We start from the raw sequence: 27,777 nt of genomic DNA on the forward strand, positions 1-27,777 counted from the left end.
TACATTTTGGGAAACACATGACAAACAAGTTTGGGCTAAGGTCAGCTTTAAATACTTGTCTGCAAGTGTAACAGTTTAATATGGTCCCTTAAAATAAATATGGTATGAAAGCTTTCCTGTGAGCAGGATAATTATCAAACTTCTCATTATAGAATTCGTGACATAAAATAGCAGCCAATGACTGGTTAAACAACACAAACATAACCACCAGCCACCATGATGTATGACCCAATCCAAACAGAAGAGCGATAGATACATATATCAACAGCTCTGCAAAATAATGTGGACAGGACACCCTCTCAAACCAGTCTCCATTGGGCATAACATGGTTCATGGTTACAACTTTTCCTGCAACAAAAACAAAAATACATTAGTAAATTGTGAGCTCATCAGCTGTAAACATCAATTTTGTTTTGAAGGAAGCATAACATGAGCACAAATTTCTCTGCAGTCTTATAAAATAAGAAGTGTGAGTCTATCATAAGCCCCCCCAACACCTGCTGATGACATGGCTTCCCATATCATTTGGGAATAAAGGTCCCAAAATCTGGAGGAAGAGTGAAGAGGCACAGAATTAAAGTTGCATGAGGTCCAATGAGAAGTTTCCACATTCAGTGATGATTTGGGGAGCCACGTCATCTGCTGGTGTTGTCCACTGTGTTTTATCAAGTCCAAAGTCAGCACAGCCCTCTACCAGGATATTTTAGCAGAACTTGGCACCTGCCCGCACTACCGAACGTACCCATACCTGGTTTATTGATCATGATATCACTGTGCTTCATTGGCACACATAGGCAATGTTTTAGAAATGTACAGGTTACCAGTTTAGAGGAGGTCTAGCGCAAAAAATATTGCTCTAGCTTTAACGATTGCAGAAATACCTTACATGTGTGGGTTGAACGTTGTTTACATGTGTGGGTGTGACCCTTGTATGCATTCACTTCTGCATGTAAGCATTTATTTTTGGATCACTTTTCTTCCCATTACAAGGAATGTAAACAGCCTTGTAATTGAAATAGGACATGCCATATCCTTTTTATGCAGAGATCTGGAGTCTACAAGTCCCCAGATCACTCCTCTATGCTGGAAAGCCCTAGAGAAAAAACAAAAACTTGATCTCAGACTTTCCAGCAAAAAGTTAGCAATGTTTACATCTGCCAGAGCCGGAAGTGACATCATGACATCGCTTTTGGCCTCCGAAGGTCAGAGATGGCCAGGGACTATAGTAAACCACTGCTGTTGGTGGATTTATTCTCCGGCTCCGCGATCACAAGGGAGAGACCAGAGGGCGGTAAGATGTCCTCTCCCGCCACCTGTAAAAGCCATCAAGTGGCTAAACAGCCACTATGATGGCTTTTACACTGTAGGGAATCTCCAACTGAAAAAAATATATCTGGATGATGCCTGTAGCCTCAGGCATCATCCAGATATCTTCACTCAAAGTAAATGACATCTACCCGGGGAGTGGTTAAAGCAGAGGCCCAAAAGAATAAAATTTGTGTGTTTACAATACACACCTTTTTGAATTTGAATGCAAACAAAATTATTTATATTTTCTTATACATACATAGCTCTAACGAGCAGGGCCCTCTGATCCCTCCTGTATTGAATTGTATTGTAACTGTACTGTCTTCCCTGATGTTGTAAAGCGCTATGTTACACTGAGTAAATAGATGCCAAGCATGTCACACTTTAAAATTGCGCACTCCTGACATACATTTTACTGTCCATAGGAAATGCTTTAAAAGCCTTTACAAGTTGCCACTTTAGATTTACAGAGGAGGCCTAGTGCTAGAATTACTGCCCATAATCTGACGTTCGCAGTAATACTGGTTTTGTTTGGGTCTCCTGGTGAGACGGGAGAGCAGGAGCAAGCAGGGGAGGGGGTGGACAACACATTCCCTCTTACTGCTTGTAAAAGCAGTCCTGCGGCTAGTTAGTTAGGGAAAAAAATAAAAACCCATTTGAATGTTTTTCTTCTTGCTGCATTCACCTGTTCATCTTGTCATTGTATAATGGATGTTTTATTTTGAACTGTACCTTACTCAGCTGATGTCTTTGATACAAGTTGTGTGCTTTTTTGTACCACATATGGTTCTCTTAATAAAAAAGTTTTTAAAAGGCTACTTTTCAGACTCAATTAACATTCAGAGAGGAACACGCCAAGGCTGTCCATTGTCGCCATTACTTTTTGTGTTGGCGTTGGAACCACTTGCAATACAGATAAGAGCCTTGATCTTGTCGTACTGTGTGCATAAATATTCCATTGGGATCATCGTAGTTATGTCAGAGTTTCTGGAAGTAGTAGTTAAGAAAGATCAAGAGTCTCATCTCAGAAATACACAGTCCTGACAAATTGTACCGAAAAACTAGAATATATGAAGAGGTGAGGCGCTACTGGATTAGGGTGTACAATTGTGTAAACCCTCACCCAGGTTAACTTGATTAAATCCCCAAGACAGGCATTGCTGGGGGCCGAGCTAGAATCAGCCTCAAAACCCCAAAGGTGCCTTATAAAGTTTATATTTACGACGGCAAAAATCATCATAGCCAAGTCATGGAAATCGAAGGTGGTGCCATTCGACCAGCTCAAACAAACTTTCCTGGATTATGCTAAACGAACGAATAACTGCAATTTTAAATGATAAAATGCAAGTTTGATAAGGTATGGAGCCCTTGGATCCAGTATTAACCGGGAGACTATATTGATGTAGGGGGCGGATGTCGGGGTGTGGGGGTCTTACTAAATTTCCAACTCTTTCTTTCTTTTCTTCTTGAACTACCTTTCTTTGGGTATGATTATCCTCTTGTTACTCCGTATTGGGCTGACAAAATAATGGGGGTCACCTAGCTGAAACCAAAGAATGTTACTTTAGCCTAGAAATTGACCCCACTAGAAGAATAAGTGAGTGGTTGTGCTAATATACGTTACATCTCAGATGGTAATATGTCAGCGCCATATCATAAGAAGATTATATTTGCCTTAAGGAGTGGTGCAGCTAACACTATGTACCTGTTAATGTAGTTTGTATTTTTGTTTGTTTTTTTTATGATGGAAATGTGAAAACTTGGAATAAAAAAAAAAAAAGCATAAAAAAAAAAAAAAGTTTAATAAAAAATAAAAAGAATAATCACTGATACAGAGGACAGCAGACATTTTACGGATTCTGCTGAGGCATCAGTCATATATCCCACTGCCTGTGACCCACTGCGACATGAAGGAGGCTACAAGGATAACAAACAATTCTCTACAGGAACAAAGGCTACCCTAAAGACAGCCCTTACCCATGCAGAGATGGTGCATGCCTCCAGCGAAGCCTGCTGGAGTGAACCTTCAATCTCCTGCTGTTCCTAGCATTGGCATCTCAATAGCCATTGCTGGGTTGGAAAACCGCCTAATAAATGCATCAACTAAAGCCCTGCTCCCTCCCCTGCACCTCCATATGTGGGAACCACATAACCTCGGGCACCCAGTGATGATGCGCTTCCTTAGGAAGATGCATCACTAAATGTTATGGTTCCAGGTCAACCCGACTGCTGCAAGAAATGCTGCAAGTCCCGGCGGCAGAAGAGGGGTGCCGCTACACAGTAACCCTATGCGGCCAAAAACACCCGCTCACAGAGCGCGCAAAGTTGGTCTGAAGCTTACCAGCCAAAAACTGATTTTTTCCCATAATCCTGCAGCCGATGAGGATGCCCTGAGAACATAAACACTTCCACCACAATGACCCCCACTAGGCTGGGAACACATGGGGAAAGTGAACAGGCCACCTCATATCTGTAAAGAGGAGAGAACTGTAGGCCAGAGAGGAAGGCACAGGTGAACAATCCCTAGATCTATCCCATGCAACAGTCCTCACAGGAACCCAAGAAATGGCCTCCTCCCTAAAAGGGTTTAAAAGGTGGTTCCACAAATGGCAATGCATCCCCCCCCGGCCAGAGGAAACCTACCATAGATGGGCCTACCCATCTATGGTTAGCTTTAGTATTTCACTTTACTGATCTCAGTTGTTTTAATCTGAACAATCAGCAAACCTGATTTATGCTACTCAGTTTAAAAGGAAGTAAATTCTCCCCCATAAGTTATGCCCATATCAATCACCACTACAAACAGTTCAAATCGCTGCATGAAAATGTCATCTTACTGGCTCCATTTTCTTGTAATCTGTACTGTTGCATTTGCTGACGTCACCGGCGCATGCGCATCTTAAACCCGATTCACAGCACGCTCTTTGTGCCGTCAGTCCATAAAGATGTATGCTGTGTCTGTCATATCAGCCCTGTGCAGCACAGCACCGAGATCCTACGATTTTACAGTCTAATACACCCCATGGGACCTTACGCATCACAGGGAGGGGATGTAAACATCGGAACATCGCAGCCAGTCCCTTGGGACTACATCGCAGGGATGTAGTCCCAAGGGAGGGGGAGAGCACGCTGACTAACCCCCAGCCAGAATGGCTCAGATGGGGGCAAGCTTACTGAGGGGGAACAGGAAGTGAGAAATTCAGACAATGAAAAAAAAAAAAAAACATTTAGAAGGGAAATCGAAGGGAAAGGTAAGTGAACCAACAATGCACTAGCTTAAAAGTAACCTATTTAGAAAAAAAAAAAAAAAAAAAAAAAAAAAACACCTTTACAACCCCTTTAATGCATCCTATGCATTAAGGTGAAAAAACACCTTGTACTCTCCCCCCCCCATCCATCCCCCAGCTCAGCCATTGGCTCCCGCTGCTGTCAATCAAATCCAGTGATGCGGCCGCTGGGGGGCGGGGCCGAGTCATACACTCGGCAGCTATTTACGCCGAGTGTATAACACGGAAGCGCGCCCGCAAGGTAACCCCCTCGGGAGAGAGCATCCCAGAGGGGGTTTGCTCTTGCGGGGAGGAGCCAAGACAGCCACCGAGGGACCCCAGAAGATGAGAATTGGGGCCACTCTGTGCAAAACGAACTGCAAAGTGGAGGCAAGTACGATTTTTTTTATATTAAACCTTTACAACCCCTTTAAACTTCCTGGAGAGAGGTATAAAACACTGGCTGATAAAGTAAATACAGCACTTAATGCACATAAAACACAATATATTTGTGATACATTTGCCTATATGTCTCAGTTTACTGCTCCCTGCTAGCCAGGTTATTGATGTGCTAATGTCCCCTCACTATTTCTAAAGGTTAATTGATCTATTGTGTTGTGTGAAGGAGAGCTGGGTTTAAGTGGCTTGTGTTAATTATTCTGATTGCTTCATTGTGGTAATTATCTCTCTATATGCGGGGTCGAGCGGTCTGGTTGATGTATTCAGTACAGCTAGTGCTCAGCGTCATTGATGTCATTGTCTAAAGAAAATGTGTTTCAGCATCGGCCCCGTCGTGTCTGTCTGAATCATCTGTATGGAAGCCCCAGTGTGAGGGGGGCGGAGATTTGTCATTGTAACAGTTTTGGAAATGACATATAAGCTGTGTGTTATAACATAAAAGTCTGTGTTGTTCAAGCAGTAAGCTGGTCTCATGTGTGGCTTTCTGGGCGATTCCAGGGATATCCCTCCTCGTTGAATATTGGGGTGATTTTCGTTATGGGAAGAAGGGAACGTTGACGGGGATATCATACCGATACCGTCACAATTGGTTGGTAGCAGTGGGATTTTTCCCTTCTATTCCCCTTCACACCCGGATTCCAAGCAGACACTGGAAGAACTACTGGAAGTTCGTGGAAGGATTGCTAGCAACAAAACCAAGCGGGTCATCATAGCAGAATCAATGGAGCTAGACCAGGAGGACGGGATTGCAGCAACGCCAGCAGTACAAGAGATAGAGACACCAGTGATTCAGGAGGAGTCACCAACCAACAAGCTAATGAGAGAGAAGCTAGCGTGGTTCGGCCCGAACCCAACGCCAGATGTGGTGCTGAAAGTGATGGACCTGTTAGCGAAGGAGGCTAAAGAAATAAGAGACGCGGAACTACAGAAGGATAAACAAATAAGGGACGCAGAACTACAGTTAAAACTGGCAGCAGTCCAACAAGCAGCCGCACATTCTCCAAACAGTGAGTACAGCACAGCAGACGCAAGGAAGATTCCGTTTAGCGCTTTTAAAGCTTTTGATGAAAAGGACTGTGAGATTGATAACTTCCTGGCGGATTTTGAGCGACAATGTAACCTGCACCGAATAGCTAGAGGAGAGTGGGTTGCAATATTGTCAGGCAAACTGTCAGGCAAAGCTTCTGATGCTTTCCGGACCGTGCCAGATCAGGATATTCATAGCTACGCCCGGGTTAAAGAAGTGCTCCTGGCTCGTTATGCAGTAACCCCAGAGTCCCACCGACAGAAGTTCAGGGACTCACGCAAAACCACGAAAGACTCTTATGCGGAATGGGCATGCCAATTGTCCCGGTCGGCCTCTAACTGGGCTAACAGCAGCCAGGCCACCACCGCAGAGGACATTTTGCAACTAATGCTCCTGGAGCAATTTTACAATCACATCCAGACGGACGTCAAAGATTGGGTGAGAGATCGCAGGCCCATGACTCTACCAGAGGCCGCGAAGTTGGCGGATGAATATGCAGATACTCGCAAGACGAACCAGGTCACACCACAGGAACAACCTCCACCACAAACGGTGCCCTCACACCCACCAACCGCTAGATACCAACCTCCTAACAGACCGGTGACATCTAGCCCTCGCTATCATCGCCAGGAGGGCAACGAACAACGCTGCTTCCGGTGCAAACAGCTGGGTCACTTCAAGCAGAATTGCCCCATGAATGACAACACCAGGTCAAATTGGTCTCAACCTGGGTACCGCCCACCAGCAGCAGCCCATTGTGTAGACTCGGCTTGGGATCCAAAGGAGCTGGGTCAGGAAGAACCATTGGGCACCCCTTACGAAGCCCTCATGGTACAATCTGTTATTACGGACAACAGGGAACACCATTGTCAGCTGGTCATGGGCGACAGCCCTGAGCCGGAGGGGCCCTGGAGGGAGCTGGGCAGAAAGAGGCACCGCCGGCCACCCTTCAAGAAGAAGAGGTCCTGGAAGCCGTATAACAAGCTGACCTGGGAGGAGAAGAAGCGACTGGAGGAGAGGGAGTCGCAGCGGGCGTCCCAGATGCATGCCGAGATGTTCGCCAAGGGCCCACCGGTGGCCCCTTACACCACCACCCAGTTCCTGATGATGAAGGACCACGTGGAGAGCCTGCAGGACATGAGCAAGCAGGAGCTGATCCGTGAGTACATAGAGCTGGAGGAGTGCATAAGCCGCATGGAGGAGGAGAACAACCACCTGAGGTCACAGCAGCATGAACTGGAGATGGAGCTGGAGAAGCTCCAAGAGGAGAACCGGCGGCTGCGGAGGGAGCAGGGGGTGGCTGACCTTATGGGGCTCTGATTCCCTCCCCCCCCCCCCCCGGACTCTGAGCACCAGTGCTACAGCATTTCAACAAATATAACTTTTTCTTTTTATGAATCTCCTGGGATTGTCACTTCAGAGCCATAACCTGCCCCCTCCCATAGCGGGACACCTAGACGGCGGCGCACAGACCCATTCGCTGTCTTCACACTGACTTCTGGTGACTTTGCAGATCGCACAAAGACTTGGGGACTGACCGGCTTGTGATCTGACGACCCGGTGACATACCTGAGTCTGAAGCAGTTGCCAAGGGAGGTCAGTCATGCCAAACGGAGTTAACCTCTGACTAATAGCTCTGAACCCGTCAACCCTACTGGACCAGGGAAGGTCCAACCGGGTTTGCCGGAGCAGGGAGCAAAAGGGGGGCCATTGTGATACATTTGCCTATATGTCTCAGTTTACTGCTCCCTGCTAGCCAGGTTATTGATGTGCTAATGTCCCCTCACTATTTCTAAAGGTTAATTGATCTATTGTGTTGTGTGAAGGAGAGCTGGGTTTAAGTGGCTTGTGTTAATTATTCTGATTGCTTCATTGTGGTAATTATCTCTCTATATGCGGGGTCGAGCGGTCTGGTTAATGTATTCAGTACAGCTAGTGCTCAGCGTCATTGATGTCATTGTCTAAAGAAAATGTGTTTCAGCATCGGCCCCGTCGTGTCTGTCTGAATCATCTGTATGGAAGCCCCAGTGTGAGGGGGGCGGAGATTTGTCATTGTAACAGTTTTGGAAATGACATATAAGCTGTGTGTTATAACATAAAAGTCTGTGTTGTTCAAGCAGTAAGCTGGTCTCATGTGTGGCTTTCTGGGCGATTCCAGGGATATCCCTCCTCGTGGAATATTGGGGTGATTTTCGTTATGGGAAGAAGGGAACGTTGACGGGGATATCATACCGATACCGTCACAATATTAAATACATTTTTGTGGAAACTCCACTGGGAAATACAGAAGAGTATCCATTTTGGCTGCTTAGGAAGTAAATGTTTTCATAAATACTCACCAGACTTATTTTTCCTTAGATTGGCAAGAATGACATGACATCTGTGCTGATGTACTGATGCCCAGATGTATAGTGCCAATCCAATGATATGGTACCAATGAACTTGAAAAGCAAGGTCCGAAACAGTGACTAGAAGGTAGAAGAAAATAAAAAAAATGTATGAAATAAAAAAAAAATATGTATTTACGTATAGATTATGCAAATATTGTATGTGACAACCTACAGTGATAACAGAACTTTATTCCAGGACAGTAAATGGAATAGGAAGGACCCGTCTCCTTGAAACAGGTGATCAAAACCCCAGATGCACAGAATCATATCCCCAGCCATCTTCCCAGAAAACACATAAAAACAGGCAGGATAAACTGGAGGTTATTAAGATCCGACAAAGTTCACAGACATGATAAAAAGCTTAAAGATACCCTGCTGTCACAGCGAATAGTGTAATGGTAAATGTTTCTATAATACAGCTGTAGTCATAGAAAGCCATTACCCAAAAGGAACTGGTAACTAACAGCCTTTAGGCTGCAGATAACGGAGAAAAAGCATGTGCAGCTATGTCATTATTCACTTTCTTGGCTTCCTGCTGCCGATTTGCACAGACAATCATTGAGCCCATGATTAATTCTCAAGTTTACCAAAGGCTGCTGGTATCAACTTTGTTTTGAATTATCTGTGACCTCATAAGGGACACTTCCCCTCACTCCCTGTTCTAGTAATCATGCTGTCACTGGGGCAGCGGCAGAGGTGAAATATGATGCAAATGCAAAAATCGATAGCCTACCAGCATCAAGTGCATTAAAAACAATATAACACCCGCAAAAAAGGCACTTTCCCGAGTTGTAACGTTTAACTTCTACAGGAGTCATAGGGTTAGTGCTGCACTGCAATGCCTTAAGTTTGACAAAACATTGTGATCAGAAGTGTGGTAATCTGGTTGTAAGGGCCCTTTCACACGGGCGGATCAGTAATGATCCGCTCCGTGTGTCCGCAAAAGCTCAGCGGGGATCCTCCGTAAAATCCCCGCTGAGCTGGCAGCTGACAGGGTGGTCCCCGCACACTGTGCAGGGACCGCCCTGCCTTTCCTCTGCTCTCCCCTATGGGGGATCGGATGAACACGGACCGTATGTCCGTGTTCATCCGATCCGATAGACGGAAGAAAAATAGGATTTTCTTCCGTCCGCAAATGCGGATCTTTGCGGAGGCGGACAATTACGGGTGTCAGCGGATGGTCATCCGCTGACACCCGTAATCACATAGGGACCCATGTATGTCCCGTTTTCATCCGCAACGGACGGATGAAAATGCAGACATACGGTCCGCACGTGTGAAAGGGCCCCAAGGTGTACGGCCATGGGCAAAAGTTTTCAGAATGACACAGGGCAGGTCTTAAAACAGAAAGGGGTGGGTCATATTTAAATTAGGAGGTGCACAAGTTTAGTCAGGCCTAGGGCAGCACAAAACCTAAATACACTACTGGTGTTGACCCTTCTATTTCAAGACCTCTGCAATTCGCCCTGGCATGCTGTCAATCAACTTCTGGGCCACATCCTGACTGATGGCAGCCTATGCTTGCATAATCAATGCTTGGAGTTCCTCAGAATTTGTAGGGGGGGGGGGGATTTGTTCACTTGAGGATTGACCACGAGCTCTCAATGGGATTCAAGTCTGGGGAGTTTCCTCGCCATGGACCCAAAAGTTTAAGGTTTTGTTCCCCAAGACACTTCGTTATGAAATTTTCCTTATGACAAAGGCTGGAAAAACCATTGTTCCTCACTAAACTTTTCTTGGATGGTAGGGAGAAGTTGCTCTCTTTTTGTTACATTCTTTGTTAATGGCTGTGTTCTTAGGCAAAAATGTGAAAGCAGGAGCCAATGGCTGTTGCCACTCCGTTGGCTGAAAAGCAACCACGCACATGAATGGTCTCAGGATGCTTTACTGTTGGCATGACACAGGACTGATGGTAGCGCTCACCTTATCTTTTCCGGACAAGGTTTTTTTCCCCAAACAATTGGAAAGGGGATTCAAGAGAGAAAAGGGACTTTACCCCGTCCTCAGCAGTCCAATCCCTGTACCTTTTGCAGAATATCTGTCTGTCCCTGATGTTTTTCTTAAAGTGTCTTCTTTGCTGCCCTTCTCGACACCAGGCCCGGCCATCCTCAAAGCCTTTACCTCACTGTGCGTGCAGATGAACTCACACCTGCCCGCTGCCATTCTTGAGCAAGCTCTGCACTGGTGGTGACCCAATCCTGCAGCTGAAACAACTGTAGGTGATGGTCCTGGCACTTGCTGGACTTTCTTGGGCGCCCTGAAGCCTTTTTTACAAATGTAGTGGAAAGGTTTATGGGGTGAAGTTAATTTTCATGGCAAAGAGGGACTTCGCAATTTATTCCAATACATCTGATCAATCTTCATATCATTCTGGAGTATATGCAAATAACCATCAGAAAAACTGAGGCAGCAGATTGTGAAAATTAAATATTTTTGTTTCGGTCTCAAAACTTTTGGCCACAGCTGTAGGCCCAGGAGGGTTCCCCTACCCCATAAGGATATTGCATTGTTTGAGAACCCAAAAAATAGGATATTATTTGCATAACACAAACCTATATTCAAATAAAAAAAGAAAGGAGTATACCTGAGAACCGGACAACTCTGCTTCAAACATCAAAGTCCCTAAGACCAGGAGCATTACCTATGTATGGAACTCAGGATTTAAAAGTCTATCCATCCTTCTTGTTACATTTTGGAATTATATTGCTTTAGTATGTTTAGTTACAGTTTTCACATATGAATGGAACAAATGTTGTACTTTGCTTTGAATCCAGAATTTGTGTTATTCTTATTTCTTCGTTTTTCTTTTGTGGTTATATGACCTGTATGCTGAATGACCCAATAAAAAACATAAAAATTAACAAACCCCCCTCTTTTTCTTCTTTTTTTTTCTCCTCTTTTCTTCTTTGGTACCCCAAAGAGGTGAAGCAGGAGTTCTCCTAGTTTCTTATTAGTTATTGTACCATTAGATTATACTTTGTTACGAACCACCTTTTTATTTGATGTTTATGATCAAGAGGATCTGATAAGGATCTCTATATAGAATGCCTTTGCTTGTTTTTTTTTGTTTATATAGTTTCTGGGTTTGGCCCACACTGTCATTACCTTTGTATTATCTGCAAACCTATTAACCACTATTTTGCTAGAAAATGACTTAGAACCCCCAAACACACATTTTTTTCTCAAACACCCTAGAGAATAAAATGGCGGTCGTTGCAATACTTTCGGTCACACCGTATTTGCGCAACGGTCTTACAAGCTCACTTTTTTTTTGGAAAAAGTATTTTTTATTAAAAAATAAAACAGTAAAGTTAGCCCAACTTTTTTATATTATAAAACATAATGTTACGCCGAGTAAATCGATACCCAACATGTCACGCTTCAAAATTGCACCCACTCGTGGAATGGCGTCAAATTTTTATTCTTAAAAATCTCCATAGGCAACGTTTAAAACATTCTACAGGTTGCATGTTTTGAGTTACAGAGGAGGTCTAGGGCTAGAATTATTGCTCTCGCTCTACCGATTGCGGCGATACATTTTCATATGTGGGCTCACGTATGTGTTCGCTTCTGCATGCGAGCTCGGCTGGAGAGGACAGAAACATCCCTTGTAATAGAGAAAAAAATAAAAAAAAGCATGACAGGACCTCTTAAATATGAGATCTGAGGTCAAAAAGACCTCAGATCTCATATTTACACTAAAATGCAATAAACATACAAATAAAAAAAGAAAAAGAAAAATTGTCATTTGAAAAGATAAAAATTCAAATAAAAATAACAAAAATTGCCTTTTGAGAGCCATGGGTGGAAGTGATGTTTTGATGCTGCTTCCGCCCTGCGATGGTCTAGAAGAACCAATTGCCTTCAGAAGTCACCTAATTTCGTAAAATAGAGTCCACCTGTGTGTAATTTAATCTCAGTATAAATACAGCTGTTCTGTGAAGCCCTCAGAGGTTTGTTAGAGAACCTTAGTAAACAAACAGCATCATGAAGACCAAGGAACACATCAGACAGGTCAGGGAAAAAGTTGGAAAAGTTTAAAGCAGGATCAGGTTATAAAAATATCCCAAGCTTTGAACATCTCTCAGAGCACTGTTCAATATATCATCCGAAAACGGAATGAGTATGTTACAACTGCAAACATGGTAGTCCACCTAAACTGACAGGCCGGGCAAGGAGAGCATTAATCAGAGAAGCGGGCAAAGGGTCAATAGTGACTCTGGAGAAGCTGCAGAGATCAACAGCTCAGGCGGGAGAATCTGTCCACAGGACAACTATTAGTCATGCACTCCACAAATCTGGCCTTTATGGAAGAGTGGCAAGAAAAAAGCCATTGTTGAAAGAAAGCCCTGAAAAGTCAGTTTGCAGTTTGCGAGAAGCCATGTGGGGGACACAGCAAACATGTGGAAGAAGGTGCTCTGGTCAGATGAGACCATAATGGAACTTTTTTGGCCAAAAAGCAAAATTCTGTGTGTGGCAGAAAACACACTGCACATCATCCTGAACACATCATCCCCACTGTGAAACATGGTGGTGTCAGCATCATGTTGTGGGGATGCTTTTCTTCATCAAGGACAGGGAAGCTGGTCAGAGTTGATGGGAAGATGAATGGAGCCAAATACAAAGCAATCCTAGAAGAAAACCTGTTAGGCCTTGTACTCACGGCAGGACATGTCCGATGAAAACGGTCTGCAGACCGTTTCCATCGGACATGTCTGGCCGGGGACTGCCCGGGGACTTCTGTTCGATGGCTATACACACCATCGAACAGAAGTCCGCGCGTAAACAATACGCGGGGCGTGTCCGCGGTGTCGCGGCGTCGATAACGCGGTGTCGCCGCGACAATGACGCGGCTACGTGGGCGGCCTGCCTTTAAAATGCTTTCACTCATGCGTCGAAGTCATTCGACGCATGCGAGGGATGGCGGGCGGCAGGACATGTACGGTAGGTCTGTACAGACGACCGTACATGTCCGGCCGGACAGGTTTCCAGCGGACTGTTTTAAAGCAAGTCCAGGAAACAGTTGTCCGCTGGAAACCTTTCCGATCCGCCCGAAAATGGTCCGCTCGGGCCAACACACGGCCAAACATGTCTGCTGAAACTGGTCTGCGGACCAGTTTCAGCAGACATGTTTGGTCGTGAGTACGGGGCCTCAGAGTTTACAAAAGACTTGAGACTGGGACGGAGGTTGACCTTCCAGCAGGACAACGACCCTAAACATACAACCAGAGCTACAAACGAATGGTTTAGATCAAAGCATATTCATGTGTTGGAATGGCCTAGTCAAAGTCCAGACCTAAATCCAATTGAGAATCTGTGGCAAGACTTGAAAATTGCTGTTCACAGACTCTTTCCATCCAATCTGACAGAGCTTGAGCTATTTTGCAAAGAATGGGAACATTTTCACTCTCTAGATGTGCAAAACTGGTAGAGACATCCCCAAAAAGACTTGCAGCTGTAATTACAAATGCAACTGAATACAAATGCACGCCACAATTTTCAGATATTTGTAAAAAGAAATTAAAAACCATTTATCATTTTCTTTCCACTTCACAATTATGTGCCACTTTGTGTTGGTCTATCACATAAAATCCCAACAAAATACATTTACGTATTTTATGTTAAAATACATTTAACGTGAAAATATGTGGAAAATTTCAAGGGGTATGAATACTTTTCAAGGCACTGTAAGCTACACATAGAGTGGTAAAAAACAATGGCCTCATGTTGGGACAGTTAACCCAATAACCCACGTGAACTTCTACTGTGTACAACTGCAGGTCATTACCTGCACTGCTATCTACAGTAGACCTGTACACAGATAAGCCAGTAAAAAAATAAAAATAATACATTGACAACAGCCACTCACAAGCTTTTTAAAAAAGTGTATGGCACGTTTTTTATAACTTTCCAAAGGAGGAGCCTCCTTTCTTCATGTGCTACCATGGTAAAATATAGAAGTCTGCTTTAGTAACAAAGATGTAATTGTGGAAATATTTACAGTGGCAACATAAAATAACACAAAATATAAGACTTATCTGCCCTTATAGTGGTTCTAAAGGCATTCAGTGCTCTAAGCTAAAACGTCCCATTGGTTACATTGCCTCCTCACCACCCTAAATACTTACCTGCAGCAGCACTGCTCTTGTTCTCCTCACAGTGACAGCAGCAACAGCCATTGGCTCCCGCTGTCAATCAAGACATTAAAAAAAAAAAAAAAAAAAAGGTATCCATTATTTTATTTTTTTAAGACCCTGCCGTCCTGATTAGAGTTGATGAATTCCCAGCAGCAGTACAGTAGAACATAATGGTTTACCATTGTACCTCCCTATCTACCTTTGTTTCCTATGGCACAAGCCAAACACTGAAGCAGGAGGGATGCCCTTCATAAACATTTTCCTGAATGCAACTGTTGAGTTAGATGACATTTCTGTAAATTCTGTTCAAATTGCTCTGTTTTTAAATCATAAAATATTGAAAAGAAAGCAATTTCCAGTGTATACAAAATTGCTTTGTTAATTAAATACAGATATACCAACCTTGCATAGCAGTCTATGGTCCACAGAATCTAGCGGTTTCACACTACTGCTATAGAACCGTGTGGCTGCAGCGGTCACTAAAACCTGCCCAGCCAATAAGATAAATAGCAAAACTGAACAGAATTGGTGTGTGTATCCATCTCAGATATTCACACCTGTAGAGAAATGTCACCACTTCAAGCCTGTATAAAAATCCCTTGCCTTTGGAACTCTAAAGCTGTGTACACACGATTGTTTTCATCGGACAAACCAATCGTGTGTGGGCCCCATCTTTTTTTCCCCCCAATCGGTGAAAAAAAATGGAACATGTTTTACATTTTTCTATGGATAAAAAAAAACGATTGAAAAATCCGATCGTCTGTGTGGAACTCCATCGGACAAAAATCCATGCATGCTCAGAATCAAGTCGACGCATGCTCGGAAGCATTGCACTTTTATCATAGTGTTGTACGTCACCGCGTTTTGGCACGATTGGATTTTTGACTGATAGTGTGTGAGCAAGACTGATGAAAGTCAGCTTCATCGCATATCCGACAGAAAAATCCATCGGATCAGATTCCATCAGATTTTCGATTGTGTGTACAGGACTTAAGTGTTTATCAAAAGGGAGCCCACCCGTGCGCCACAAACTCAGCGGGAAAGCAGAAGTGGCACACCGATGTTAGGTCACATTGAACTTTAATAAAGCAGGACAAGTACACTGTAGCCCCACCTAGGACCCCCTCCGCCCCCCCCCCCTTTACAATCAAGTCTGTATTGGGTGAAAAGTTGGAGGTGAATGTGTTCCGACATCTTTTGGGTGTGACTGCCTGCTTTCCAATTGTTTGGTTTTATTCTGTACATTATTAATACTTGTGTGTGCGCAACTGAAAAAAGTCACAATATCTGGAAACTTTAGCAAAAGGACCATCCTTTTGTTGGTGGAAATGTATGCTCCAAAGTGCAATGCCTTGCCAACCCACCCATTCCCTTGCACACTTACTGTTTTTTGGATCCAAGTTGGCATTATCAAGTAATGTTATCCCGACAAGAAAATAGTAGGCAACTCCAAGACCATATTGAGCCACGTGAATAACCCCACTGGAATAGATGCTGACATACAGGCACTCTTCTAGTCTTCTCAGGCTGTGCAGCCATATCAAGGATAGAGCCAAAATAGTGGAAACCTCTCCACCTAGATTTCAATACATAAATTGCATTCATAAGGACAATGCTACAAATACAACTTAAATATAAAAAGATGTCATATTCTACTGTAATCAGGAGTGGACAAAATGGAGAATTCCGAAATTTAGCAGGCGATTCAGAACCAAGAACCTGAGCTTTTAAATTAGCAGAGACTGAAAATATAACACACCAGCTGTACTGCTTGAGGCACGTCATCCATCTGGCTCTTTCATGATTCTCACAATACTGTACATGTAATACAATGTTATTTAAAATTGGAGGTCCATTAACCTATGAAACATGGACCTGTAGGACGAGCATAATGTATAGGCTACATTTTCACTATCATGTGCCTAATGCTCCTCTTGAAGGTACTGGTGGAGGATCCACAGCCTGTTTTCACATCCCTTGAGCAGGCAGATCTCTATAGACTTTAGAGCCAACAAATTTTGAGGCAAGAAAAGCACAGGCCACCAGAACTCCACAGTAGGTGAGATCCAACAAGGAGAATAAAATGACCAACTTACACGGAGGGGAAAAGGTAAATTTTCTCTACTTGGTTCACTGGATTGGAAAAATGCCATTTGACCCTTGCAGCGGTCATTTCAGCACCGAAAATATTTAAAATTATAGTTTACAACAGCTGCAAAACTAAAAACGTAAAAAAAAAAAAAAAGTAAATTGATGAAAACTGACGAAAATCAATTCCAGCTTTTATTCAGTTGACTAAATCGAATGGGTTTAGTTAAATTGCAATGCATTTTTTAAAGTGAAATTTCACTCTCGCAATCAACATTGGCTATTGTTAATCCTTAGACCCGGTTCACACTGGGGCGACACGATAGGCGGCTCAGCCGCCTGACGTATCGCGTCCCATTCAATGCAATGGAACCGTTCTAATAGGAGCGACGCAAGTCGCTCCGACTTAGAAAAAGGTTCCTGTACGACTTCGGGGGCGGCTCGGGGCGACCTGCATTGACTTCTATACAGAAGTCGTTTTGCAAATCGCCTCTGAAGTCGTCCTCAGGACGACTTGCAGAGTCGCCACCAAAGTCGTGCCGCTGCTGTGTGAACCGACTCTTATACTGCAATCATTAGTAAATAGATAGGAAAGTATATATCGTATTTACTTGTTTTAAACTTTTTTTTGCATTTCTTTAGTTACATCCTGGTTTCCACTCCTAGGCAAATTTTGTCATACATCCCAGGAGTCTTCAGGAAGGAGGGGATTTCTTAGCCAAGCACACCCTCCTGTCTGCATGCCTGAGCTAGGGCAGATGGATTCCAGGAAGTAAATGCTACATGAATATTCTGCCCTTACTAAAGATGGCCACGGCTAGAAATCCTAGAAGGCGTTTTGCCAAGAACATACAAAAAAAAAAAACTGAGATATGCATGAATGGGGTAGTCTGCTTTGAAAAATAAATTAAATAGTGTTTTTGGTTTATGGTGCTCAGGTGCAGTGTAGTTCTGCTATAAGCATTTCTCTAGAGACTGATTATATACTCCTGGAGTAAGAATCTAATCAAATTATTATTTATGGTATTAAAGAGTTGTAAATGCAGAATTTTTTTTTTTTTTTATCTTAATGCATTCTATGCATCAAGATAAAAAAAAAAAAAAAAAAAAACTTCTGTGTGTAGCAGCCACCCCAGCACCCCCTAATTGTTTACCTGAGCCCCTTTTTCTCTCCAGCGATGTCCACGAATGTCTAGGCCATACGGGACACTCCTCCTGAGCAGTGCCATTGGCTCCCGCTGCTGTCAAAGTCAGTGAACCAGCCAATCAGGGGAGAAAGGAGCGGGGCCAGGTTGGGGCTCCATGTCTGAATGGATACACGGAGCCCTGACTCGGCTCGAAAGCCCCTATAGAAAGCTCCTCCTCCTTGCTCCACTCTGGGTTCCTTTGTGCTCGATCTGTCAGGATGGACAGCGGAGGAAGGAGCCGGTAAATATGTCATTTACCAGCTCCTTCCTTTTCCAAATGAACAGAGTCAGTGATCACTGCCTCTGTCCATTCATAACTGAGCATTGTAAACTGTGTTTACGATGCTTCAATTTATGAATGGAGAGGAGGCTCTGTGTCCTCTCCATTCATCTCCAGTGCAGCTGAGGCTGCAGAGAAAGGGACTGGGGAATCTGTGTCCTCAGTCCCTTTCCCTGTCTCAAGAAGGAGATGTCAGGGGTCTCAGCAATGCCCCCAACAGGGCCTATATAAAAGGAAGGAGAGAAAAAAACACACACACACACACACACACACACACACACACACACACACACCACACCACACGCTGACCCCACTTTTTTCCCTTTTTGTAGACAGTACATAGCAAGTTACAAATTAAAAAGATTGGACTATAGGAAAAGAATATCCTGTCACATTTGTAGTCCCGGAGCTCCAATAAATTGGACATGCTTACTGTATATGCAAACTAAACTAGAATTCATGTGCCATGCACAATTTACATAGTCAATTTGTATTGTGTGGACATTTTATTGCTCACCTGATATTTTTTGTTGTGGCTCCTTGTTGAAGAAATGAAGTAGTGACTGCAGCCACTGTGGTATTTCTACTCCAAACAGCTGTGACTGCACAACTAACCAAAGCAGTGCCCCGTTCCAGAAAACAGACAAATAATAAAAGTGTGAGAACCACCTGTGGATAAAAAAAAAAAAAAAAAAGGGTAAACATTAATACATAGATGATTAATCCAACACAGCGGGTATACAGGAGATGACATGATTTGATTCCACAGGAAATCCCCAAAATACATCTACTAGCATATGTTGTGTCACCTCTTGTTGGTCCATTAGGCCCCTTTCACACTACCGAGACTTCAAAGTCGCACGATTTTATGGAATGCCTGTGTACTGCACATCAAAGTCAGACCAGAGTAGTGCAGGGACTACCTTGAAGTCATACTAATATGAATGGTGGTCATTGGAAATCATGGGGAACGACTTGTCATGCGACTTTGCAGTCCCAAGTCGTACAAGTGTGAAAGGGGCCTCAACCAGAGTAGTTCTACTCCAGGGACACCTCTTCCTTTATTGTGAGTCAATATCAAAGCTGAACCCTGGGCGCAAAAAAATAAAAATCTAAATTTTAAATGGATGCCTCAGCAGCTAAAATGGATATAAATCCACCTTGTGTGCACAAAATGTATTTCTAAACCCAGATGTTACAGGACAGGCATCATCACTACGCTATACATAGCCTGTGCAGACAGCAGAGCTTTGGGAGGGATCCAGCAGGTCCACCCACTACAGGCTAGCTGCAGAAAAATACAAGAAGAGGGCGGAGATTAGACCAGTGATCCTGTGCAAGGAGAGAGAGCCCAGCAGTGACTGGTCTTATTACAGGAAATCCCAGCACAAACACAAAGCACAGAAATTTGATGCTGAATTACTGCACAGATCTGGAAGAAATATACAAAGTACACCAAGATTGAAGGAAGAATACACATGACTCTTGTATTTAGACAATATGGGCCAGATTCACGTAGGCCGGGCGCAGCGTAACGTAACTGGTTTACGTTACACCGCCGCAATTTTTCCAAGTTAGTGCCCGATCCACAAAGCACTTACCTGGAAATTTGCGACGGTGTATCGTAAACACGTCCAGCGCAAGGCGGGCCCAATCATATGGGGCGAGTCCCATTTAAATTAGGTGCGCTCCCGCGCCGGACGTACTGCGCATGCTCCCGATGCAAATTTCCCGACGTGCTTTGCGCGAAATTAAGACGCGCCGACGTTTTGTGAATCGCGACGTGAAAAAAAGACTTGCGCCGGGAAAAAGAAAACATTTTAAAAAAATTCAAAAGCGACGGGGGAAAGACGGGTATACTTTTACATGGTGGAGACATTTTCCACTTTGTAACAGGTGCCCTATCTTTGCGACGGCAAACTAACAGTCGCGGCGACATAACGACAAGAAAAAGCTTTGTGGATCGCCGTAACTCCTAATTTGCATACCCGACGCTGGTTTATGACGCAAACTCCCCCCAGCGGCGGCCGCGGTACTGCATCCTAAGATCCGACAGTGTAAAACTATTACACCTATCGGATCTTAGGGATATCTATGCGTAACTGATTCTATGAATCAGTCGCATAGATAGAAACAGGGACACGACGGCGTATCAGGAGAAACGCCGTCGTATCCCTTTTGTGAATCTGGCCCTATTTGTTTATTTATTCTGTCAGAATAGGTTCACCTTTTAAGACAAACTATATTGGGGCCTTGGGTAATATTCAACAAGAGTTACTTGATTGAAGCCCCAAAATTGTGGGGATTAGGTAGCCATTTAATTATATTAATACTGATAAATATGGATAATAAGGACATCAGTCTGTTAGGAGTGCGATTTATATATACAAAGTGGGAGACACAGTAAAGCCGGAGACACAGTGAGTTACACTACCTGTGATCATAGTTGCCATTAAAAGTCCCCACTACAGTTCTTAGATCAGCAGATGACCTTGATCAAGAGCACCTAAGTTGGCTGATAAGAACCCCCCCCCCAGCATTGCCACTCATCCCATCCCACTCATCCTACCCCCCACCCACCAAGGAGTAAGAGAAGGAATTAAAATAGAGAATACATGGAAGGGAGAGGAAAAGAGGGGGAGGAACAAAGAAAAAGGGACAGAAAGAATAAGAGAAAGAACAAGAAAGATAGGTAGAGAGAGGGTTCGGAGGAAATAAATTAGCATAGAAAGACATAAAAGGGAAAGAAAGGAGAACAAAGAGAAAGAGTGGTACATCCTAAAATGTAACAGAAGGGGTTTTAATAACGTACGAGTGGAAGGGACTCAGGGAGCGCTAAATGTCCATGGGTTAGGGGGTGCAAATTACTTGTCTTGCGTTAAGTGCTGACAACCCACGCTGACAACCCACGCTACGAAAATAATTTTACTGTTAGGGGTCCCCACAACTTGGGAATTTTTATTAAGGGGTCACGGCACTTGAAAGGTTGAGAACCACTGCTCTACAGGGTTTTATGGTTAATGACTATTCTTATCTGTGTGCCCTCTGGTTAGGGCTCTCCTTTTAATGGTTATTAATCTTGAATAACATGTTGGTTTAAACTCTTTAATATGGCAGTAACTGGGGATTAGATTAACTAAGAATATATTACTTGGGGTGGCTGTCACATTGTTATGATAGTGGGTAGGCAACATTGTCTGCCAGAATTTATCCTGGTATATTCCTTTTTTTTACTCTTTCAATGTAAAGTATATCCATTTCCTTTACAATACTGGCAATTCTGGCATATGGGCTACTTTGCCAGTCTCCTATATGGAGAATTAGGATCTGCCACCCGAGACTCAGATTGAGGTGTGGTTCTTCCTGTGTATTATATAACGCGATGAGTCAGTGCGTGTCCCAGGACGACGTCAGCATGTGACGAAACGCGTGTTGGGAGGAGTGGTGTGCTGACATCATCACGTTGTGATCCTGAGAGTGTTAGCTAGCCAGTCAGCTTTTTTTATATTAGATGCTACATTTTATGCTTCCAATGTAAATGCAACCTTTAATCCTAATAAAACCCGTGTTTTGATTTACACCATGGTGAGTTATTTTCTTTTTGGGTAAACCTGTCCGGCCCATGTTCTTGGTAACTGGATCATCAAGTCTACCTGGTTTGATTGGTGGGTGTCCTGCCCATTATATGACAGGAATCCATTTGTGAGCTGTCTATCCCAACATTCGCTGGATAAAGGCCCTGGCTGGGTTGATAGCTGCAAGCGTATTTAGCTTGCCTTCCAGTAAGCATGCACTCTACGTGGTGGAGGTTCACGAGTCTGTAGCTGTGTTTTGGAGTTGTTTCAAGTCATTTGAAATATTCAAGTTATGCACATTCACTTGTGGTTGATGGACTTATTTATGTACACATTTATAATTTGAGTATATATTCATTTACTGGTCTCCTTCAATTGTTAAATCAATTTGTATATGTATGTCACTAATTTGTAACATTGGTTAGCGTCGCTCCCCTTTTTTTCCCCTTTTATTGCATCTGTGTGCATCTCACTTTGAGCCGCTGCTCTTCATTCACTATTTTTTAATATCACTCAGTTAGCGCGGAAATTACATAATTTCTAAAGAAAGGCTGTAAACATTGGAGAAAGCTACTACATGATAAAAAGAGGTAAGCAGTTGGAGTGGGATTAGAGAGGTTTACCAAGATTGTTAGGGGGGGGGGGGGGGTTAAAGAGTAATTCCACGTTTGTTGAGAAATAAAAAAACATTTCCCTCTGGACGATCTATATACATTTTCTGTGTTAAAGTGGATGTAAACCCAATTCATGAAATTTGAGCTGGGCACATATCTGCAGTATTTTGCCATTTCTCTTCAAAGAGCCAAGTCCCATAGTTCTCTCCTGACCCGTTCTTCTGTTATCAGCCTGATAAGTCCTGATAAATGCTCAGACACATCAGATAAAAGCATCCTGACATTTCTGTCAGGGGAGCTTGCTATTAACAGATTAGCAGGGAGCTGTCCCTGTTACAAAACACCTCTGAGAATCTCTGCCTATGATGAGAGGGGGTGTGTGCCTTTCCTCCAATCAGCAATTTTAGCCATATGCCCAGACATCACTCTCTGTGTTAAACAGGAAAATAACATTTCCTAAAATGATCTGAACTTTCTAAACAGTATATAAATGTGAAGACAACAGATATACATGTAAAACCTATGTAGGGAGATTTGGTTCATCCCTGTGTGTCATCTGAGGCTGTTCACTTTACTGGGTGTATGGAGGGTTTAAATCCACTTTAATGTACAAAATAAATGTGAGCGATTTCATAATTATTGGCCAGCTGCTGCACTTGCAGGGTCTGCATCCTTTTAGATGTGATTTCCCTTTGGAAGTATCCAATTAAAAAATTTTTTGTTGCAGATGTCTAAAATCTGACTTGTATCAGACTTCTGGAAAAATCAGAAAGCCAACCGAAAAGCAGGAAATTACATTTCTGGGGGGTGTTCTGTACACCATCTGTGTACAGAGTGCCTCTAGGTAGCCATATTGCATTTTACAGAAGATTACAGACCTGCAGATCGAAAAGGAAAGGTCATTTTTAATAGCATTCAATTACAATAGGCCTTGTGTAGCAATTGTATATGCTATACTATTTATTGTTTGCAATTTTCACATATGAAAGTGGAGTTACCCTTTAATGTTTGTTTATAAAGACAGCAGTGTGATTTTCAGTGCAACAATTACTATGTACAGCAGCTATATCAGGTTTGTTGCATTTTTTACAGTTGAGAATTACAAAAACAGGGAACTTAAAGCGGGAGTTCACCCATTTAAAAAAAATAAAAAAAATCTCCCCTTAGCTTCCTGCTCGTTCGGTCTAGGGGAATCGGCTATTTATATTAAAATATGTGCAGTACTTACCCGTTTTCGAGCTGCATCTTCTCCGTCGCTTCCGGGTATGGGTCTTCGGGAGCGGGCGTTCCTTCTTGATTGACATTCTTCCGAGAGGCTTCCGACGGTCGCATCCATCGCGTCACTCGTAGCCGAAAGAAGCCGAACGTCGGTGCGGGTCTATACTGCGCCTGCGCACCGACGTTCGGCTTCTTTCGGAAAATCGTGACGCGATGGATGCGACCGTCGGAAGCCTCTCGGAAACCTGTCAATCAAGAAGGAACGCCCATTCCCGAAGCCCATACCCGGAAGCGACGGAGAGGATGCGTCTCGTAAACGGGTAAGTACTGCACATATTTTAAAATAAATAGCCGATTCCCCTAGTAATAACGAGCAGGAATCTAAGGGGGAAAAGTGCCCTCTAAGGGTGAACCCCCGCTTTAATGCAGATCTTAATAAGCGGGTGGAGGGAGTGGGGTTTGGTATTCTCTCACATCTCCTGAACTGCTTCCTCATCAGGGAAAGGAAATCATTTCTCAACACGACCGATTACAACAGATGTCAATTTTCCATCTCACATAGGGCCGGTTCACACCAGCATTTGGGGTGTCATTAGGGAAATGATGATACCTGCAGCAGATTGCACCCCCAGTGTGCTTTGAAGACGATGTGGGAAACGTGAAGGGAATGTTGGTCTTCTGCACAGTGTTCTGGTGTGAATGCAACTGTACATGTCTGACCCAAAGTGGAGCGTCTCCCCAATCTGTACTATGCCAAAGCATGTTTTTTTTTCCTGGACACCTTTACTCCCGGTGGGGAAAAAAAATAAAAATGCACCTCATCCGCAGACTGTTTGTGTTCAGCATAAAGCCTCGTACACACACGAACAATTTTCCAATGGGATTTGTGAAACTCGTGCATGCGCAGTAGGAAACAGGCAGTGAAGCTGCAAGCCTCCACTGCCTGTTTCCCTTAGTTAGGATGGCGGCACTGGCACACACGATCCGATGGATGGATCGGCCTCAGGGGCCGACATTGTGGGCTCCCTGGAAAGGTAAGTGTCCTTATTAAAAGTCAGCAGCTACAGTGTTTGTAGCTGCTGACTAAAAAAAAAAAAAAAACGGTGACTGGAACACCGCTTTAGGATCCCCTTTCACACCAGCCGACCGCATGTCCGATCTTTCATCCATCAGTTTATGGATGAAAAAGGGACACACATGGGACCTACCTTCATCTGCTGACACCCGATCTCATCAGTCGCCTCTATGCACCGTTTCTGCAGATGGAGGAAAATCCTATTTTTCAATTCGTCTGCGGATCGGATGAACACGGACAGACGGGCCGTGTTCATCCGATCTCCCCATAGAGGAGAGCGGAGATCTGACATGGCGGTCCCTGTCATCTGCAGGCTCAGCGGGGATCAATGAAGCAATCCCCGCTGAGCAAGCGGATATGTAAGGAACGGGTCATCACGGGATCCGCCCGTGTGAAAGGGCCCTTAGGTAGTACAGGCATACCCCGCTTTAAGTACACTCACTTTACATACACTCGCGAGTAAGGACATACCCCCGAGTGTATGTAAAGTGGCTTACAAGTACTGTACAGACATTTTGCAGCCACAGAAGAAGGAGCTGAAGCTTCAAGAGCATAGCCCGCCCTGTTCCAGTGTGCCCCTGACACCCCCACTACAGCCCCTGAGACCTCAACTACAGCTCATGATACCCCAAATACAGCCCCTGACTCCCTACTACACCCTAGAAGTGAAATAAGGTATTGTTTCACTTTAAGTACATTTTCGTTTTACATACATGCTCTGGTCCCATTGTGTACTTAAAAGTGGGGTATGCCTGTAATTAAGGGGTTGTAAAGGTACAATTTTTTTTTTGTTTCCCCTAAAAAGCTTCCTTTATCTTAGTGCGGTCCTCCTTCACTTACCTCATCCTTCGATTTTGCTTTGACACTCCACACCAGGGAGAAAGCCTTGCATTACTGTGTGGAGTTACAGACAGAAATAAGGACATTTAAAAGAAAAATCGAAGGATGATTTATTTAGGAAAATAAATAAATTGTACCTTTACAACCCCTTTAAACGCTTTCTGCCCACACTATAGCCAAATGACAGCTACAGCACAGGCTTCCTTTGCCAGGAGGCCATCTATTGACGTCCTCCCCTGATCAGATTGGAAGAGCCAATAACAGCGGCCCTTTACCACGCACCCAATGGCAGCTGATCACGGATGTAAACACAAGCCGGTTATCGGCTTTCCTTACGCTGACAGCATGAGGAAGGAAGAAGAAAGCTGGTAACTGGCTTGTGTTAAAGAAATACAAATTCCATATGGGCACAGTGTAGCATGACCGCGCAATCGTAATTCAAAGAGTAACAGCGCTGAAATCTGGTGTGGGCAGGTAGGGGGGTAAAATAGTGCCTTATCAGCATTAAAGCGGAGGTCCGGTTTTGAAAAAAAAAAAAATTAAAGTCAGCAGCTGCTAACACTGTAGCTGCTGACTTTTAGACCCCTTTCACACTGAAGAATTCTTACAGCGTTTTAGCGTAAAAATAGCACTATTAAAACGCTCATAAAACGCTCTCCCTGAATCTCAATAGACCCTTTCACACTGAGTCCTGCAAGCAGCATATTTGGAGCAGTTTTGGGCACTGAAAAAAACACCCCTCTCCATTGAAATGAATTGAAAGCGCTGTAAAAAACGCCTTACCCTTTTACACTGAGACGCTGCACTGGCGGGGCAATGAGAAAAGTCCTGCAAGCAGCATCTTTGGAGCAGCTTTTGGGCGCTGAAAAAAAAAACGCTCCAAAAACGGCCCTCTCCATTGAAATGAATTGAAAGCGCTGTAAAAAAACGCCTTACCCTTTCACACTGAGGCACTGCAAAAACACCCTAAAATGTTAGGGTGTTTGCGTTGCTTAACCAGCACATTGGGATTGCAGATGAGGATTCGCTCGAATACTGCTCGAAAAAAATGCCCCAGTGTGAAAGGGGCCTTAATAAGGAGACTTACCTGTCCAGGGTGCACACGATGACGGCAGCCCAAGCCGAGCAAACGCTCGGGTCTTGGCTGCCCTACCACCATCCTCGGTGAGGGAATCAGGAAGTGAAGCCTTGCGGCTTCACCGCCCGATTCCCTACTGCGCATTCGCGAGCCGCGCGACGTGAATGGGTGAAGTCTCCTGGGACACACACAAGGTCCCAGAAGACACCGCTCCCCCATTCCCAGTAGGCAGCCGAGGAGGAGAAGAAAGAAGACGGACTGCAGATCAGGACGATCTGCCTATCAACAGGCACTTCAGGTATATATATATATATATATATATATATATATATATATATATATATATATAGAGCAGCATTTTTGATTTTTTTTTTTCTTGGTGGTGCTCCGCTTTAAATTAGCCCCAGAACCTGTGTAATTAATACGTTAGAGAGGTGGCACCATTACTGAACATGCCCAGGATGCACACATGTTTAGGCATGTTCATTATTTTTTCCTCCCTCTTATTTCTTTTGCTTTGCATGGACAGACAAACATGCTAAAAACAGAGGCGTGTATGGAGACAGAGGAATGACCCCATTATATGCCTCCAACTGCTGCAGCACATAGATAAATACAGCACATAGTACTCGGGAGGAAGGCGCCCCCAGCAGTAATGGAGAGTCAGCACACATACAACTAGAAGTGTGCAGCACAATGACATGAATGAATGAATCCTCCCTCGTCATGGATCAGTTTGTAGAAAATGTACCAACACTGAAGTGTCACTGTCTTCCCGCCCATTCCCACCAATCAGAATCCTGGACCGCCACCTGGTTGCTATGAACAACCCCCAGTGTGACCCCCTCTCACCTCTTCGGCAGATCGAAGCAGTGCAGCCATGCAGGCCGGCCGCTCTTAGTTTTTCCATAGCGGATGAGATCCTGGAAGATGGCGCACAATGGTGAGCTCCGGCGGGCACAGTCCCCCAGCACATGGAAGAACAGAGATATGAGGAAGGCGATATCTAACAAGAGCCACAAAGCAGCGATGACACTCACCCCTGTGCCTGAGAGGAGCAACATGGCCGCCGCCCCCACTATCACCTCACTCACACCCAGCTGACTGTTTCCACACTACATAGACACATGACTTATAGAACGACTTCCCGATATTGCCCGGGGCATTTCTTCTCCTCCCTTCACATCTGCACCTTATACTAGTTTGCCGTCGCCGCCATCTTGCTACACCCCGCA

The 27,777-nt window shown here is 44.1% G+C and overlaps 1 protein-coding gene across 1 annotated transcript; it reads right to left on the reverse strand.

Annotated features, from left to right (window-relative positions):
* SRD5A3 (steroid 5 alpha-reductase 3) lies at window positions 1-27,777 on the reverse strand. The gene is made up of 5 exons (XM_040334842.1): window positions 27,395-27,777; window positions 18,660-18,811; window positions 15,972-16,163; window positions 8,400-8,528; window positions 1-348 (listed from the first exon to the last, which is right to left on the reverse strand). Exons 1-5 carry the CDS (start codon window positions 27,604-27,606, stop codon window positions 89-91), a joined length of 945 nt encoding a protein of 314 aa, XP_040190776.1. The 5' UTR covers window positions 27,607-27,777; the 3' UTR covers window positions 1-88.

Source organism: Rana temporaria, chromosome 1 (assembly GCF_905171775.1).
Source record: "Rana temporaria chromosome 1, aRanTem1.1, whole genome shotgun sequence".
In the NCBI taxonomy this organism is placed as follows: Eukaryota; Metazoa; Chordata; class Amphibia; order Anura; family Ranidae; genus Rana; species Rana temporaria.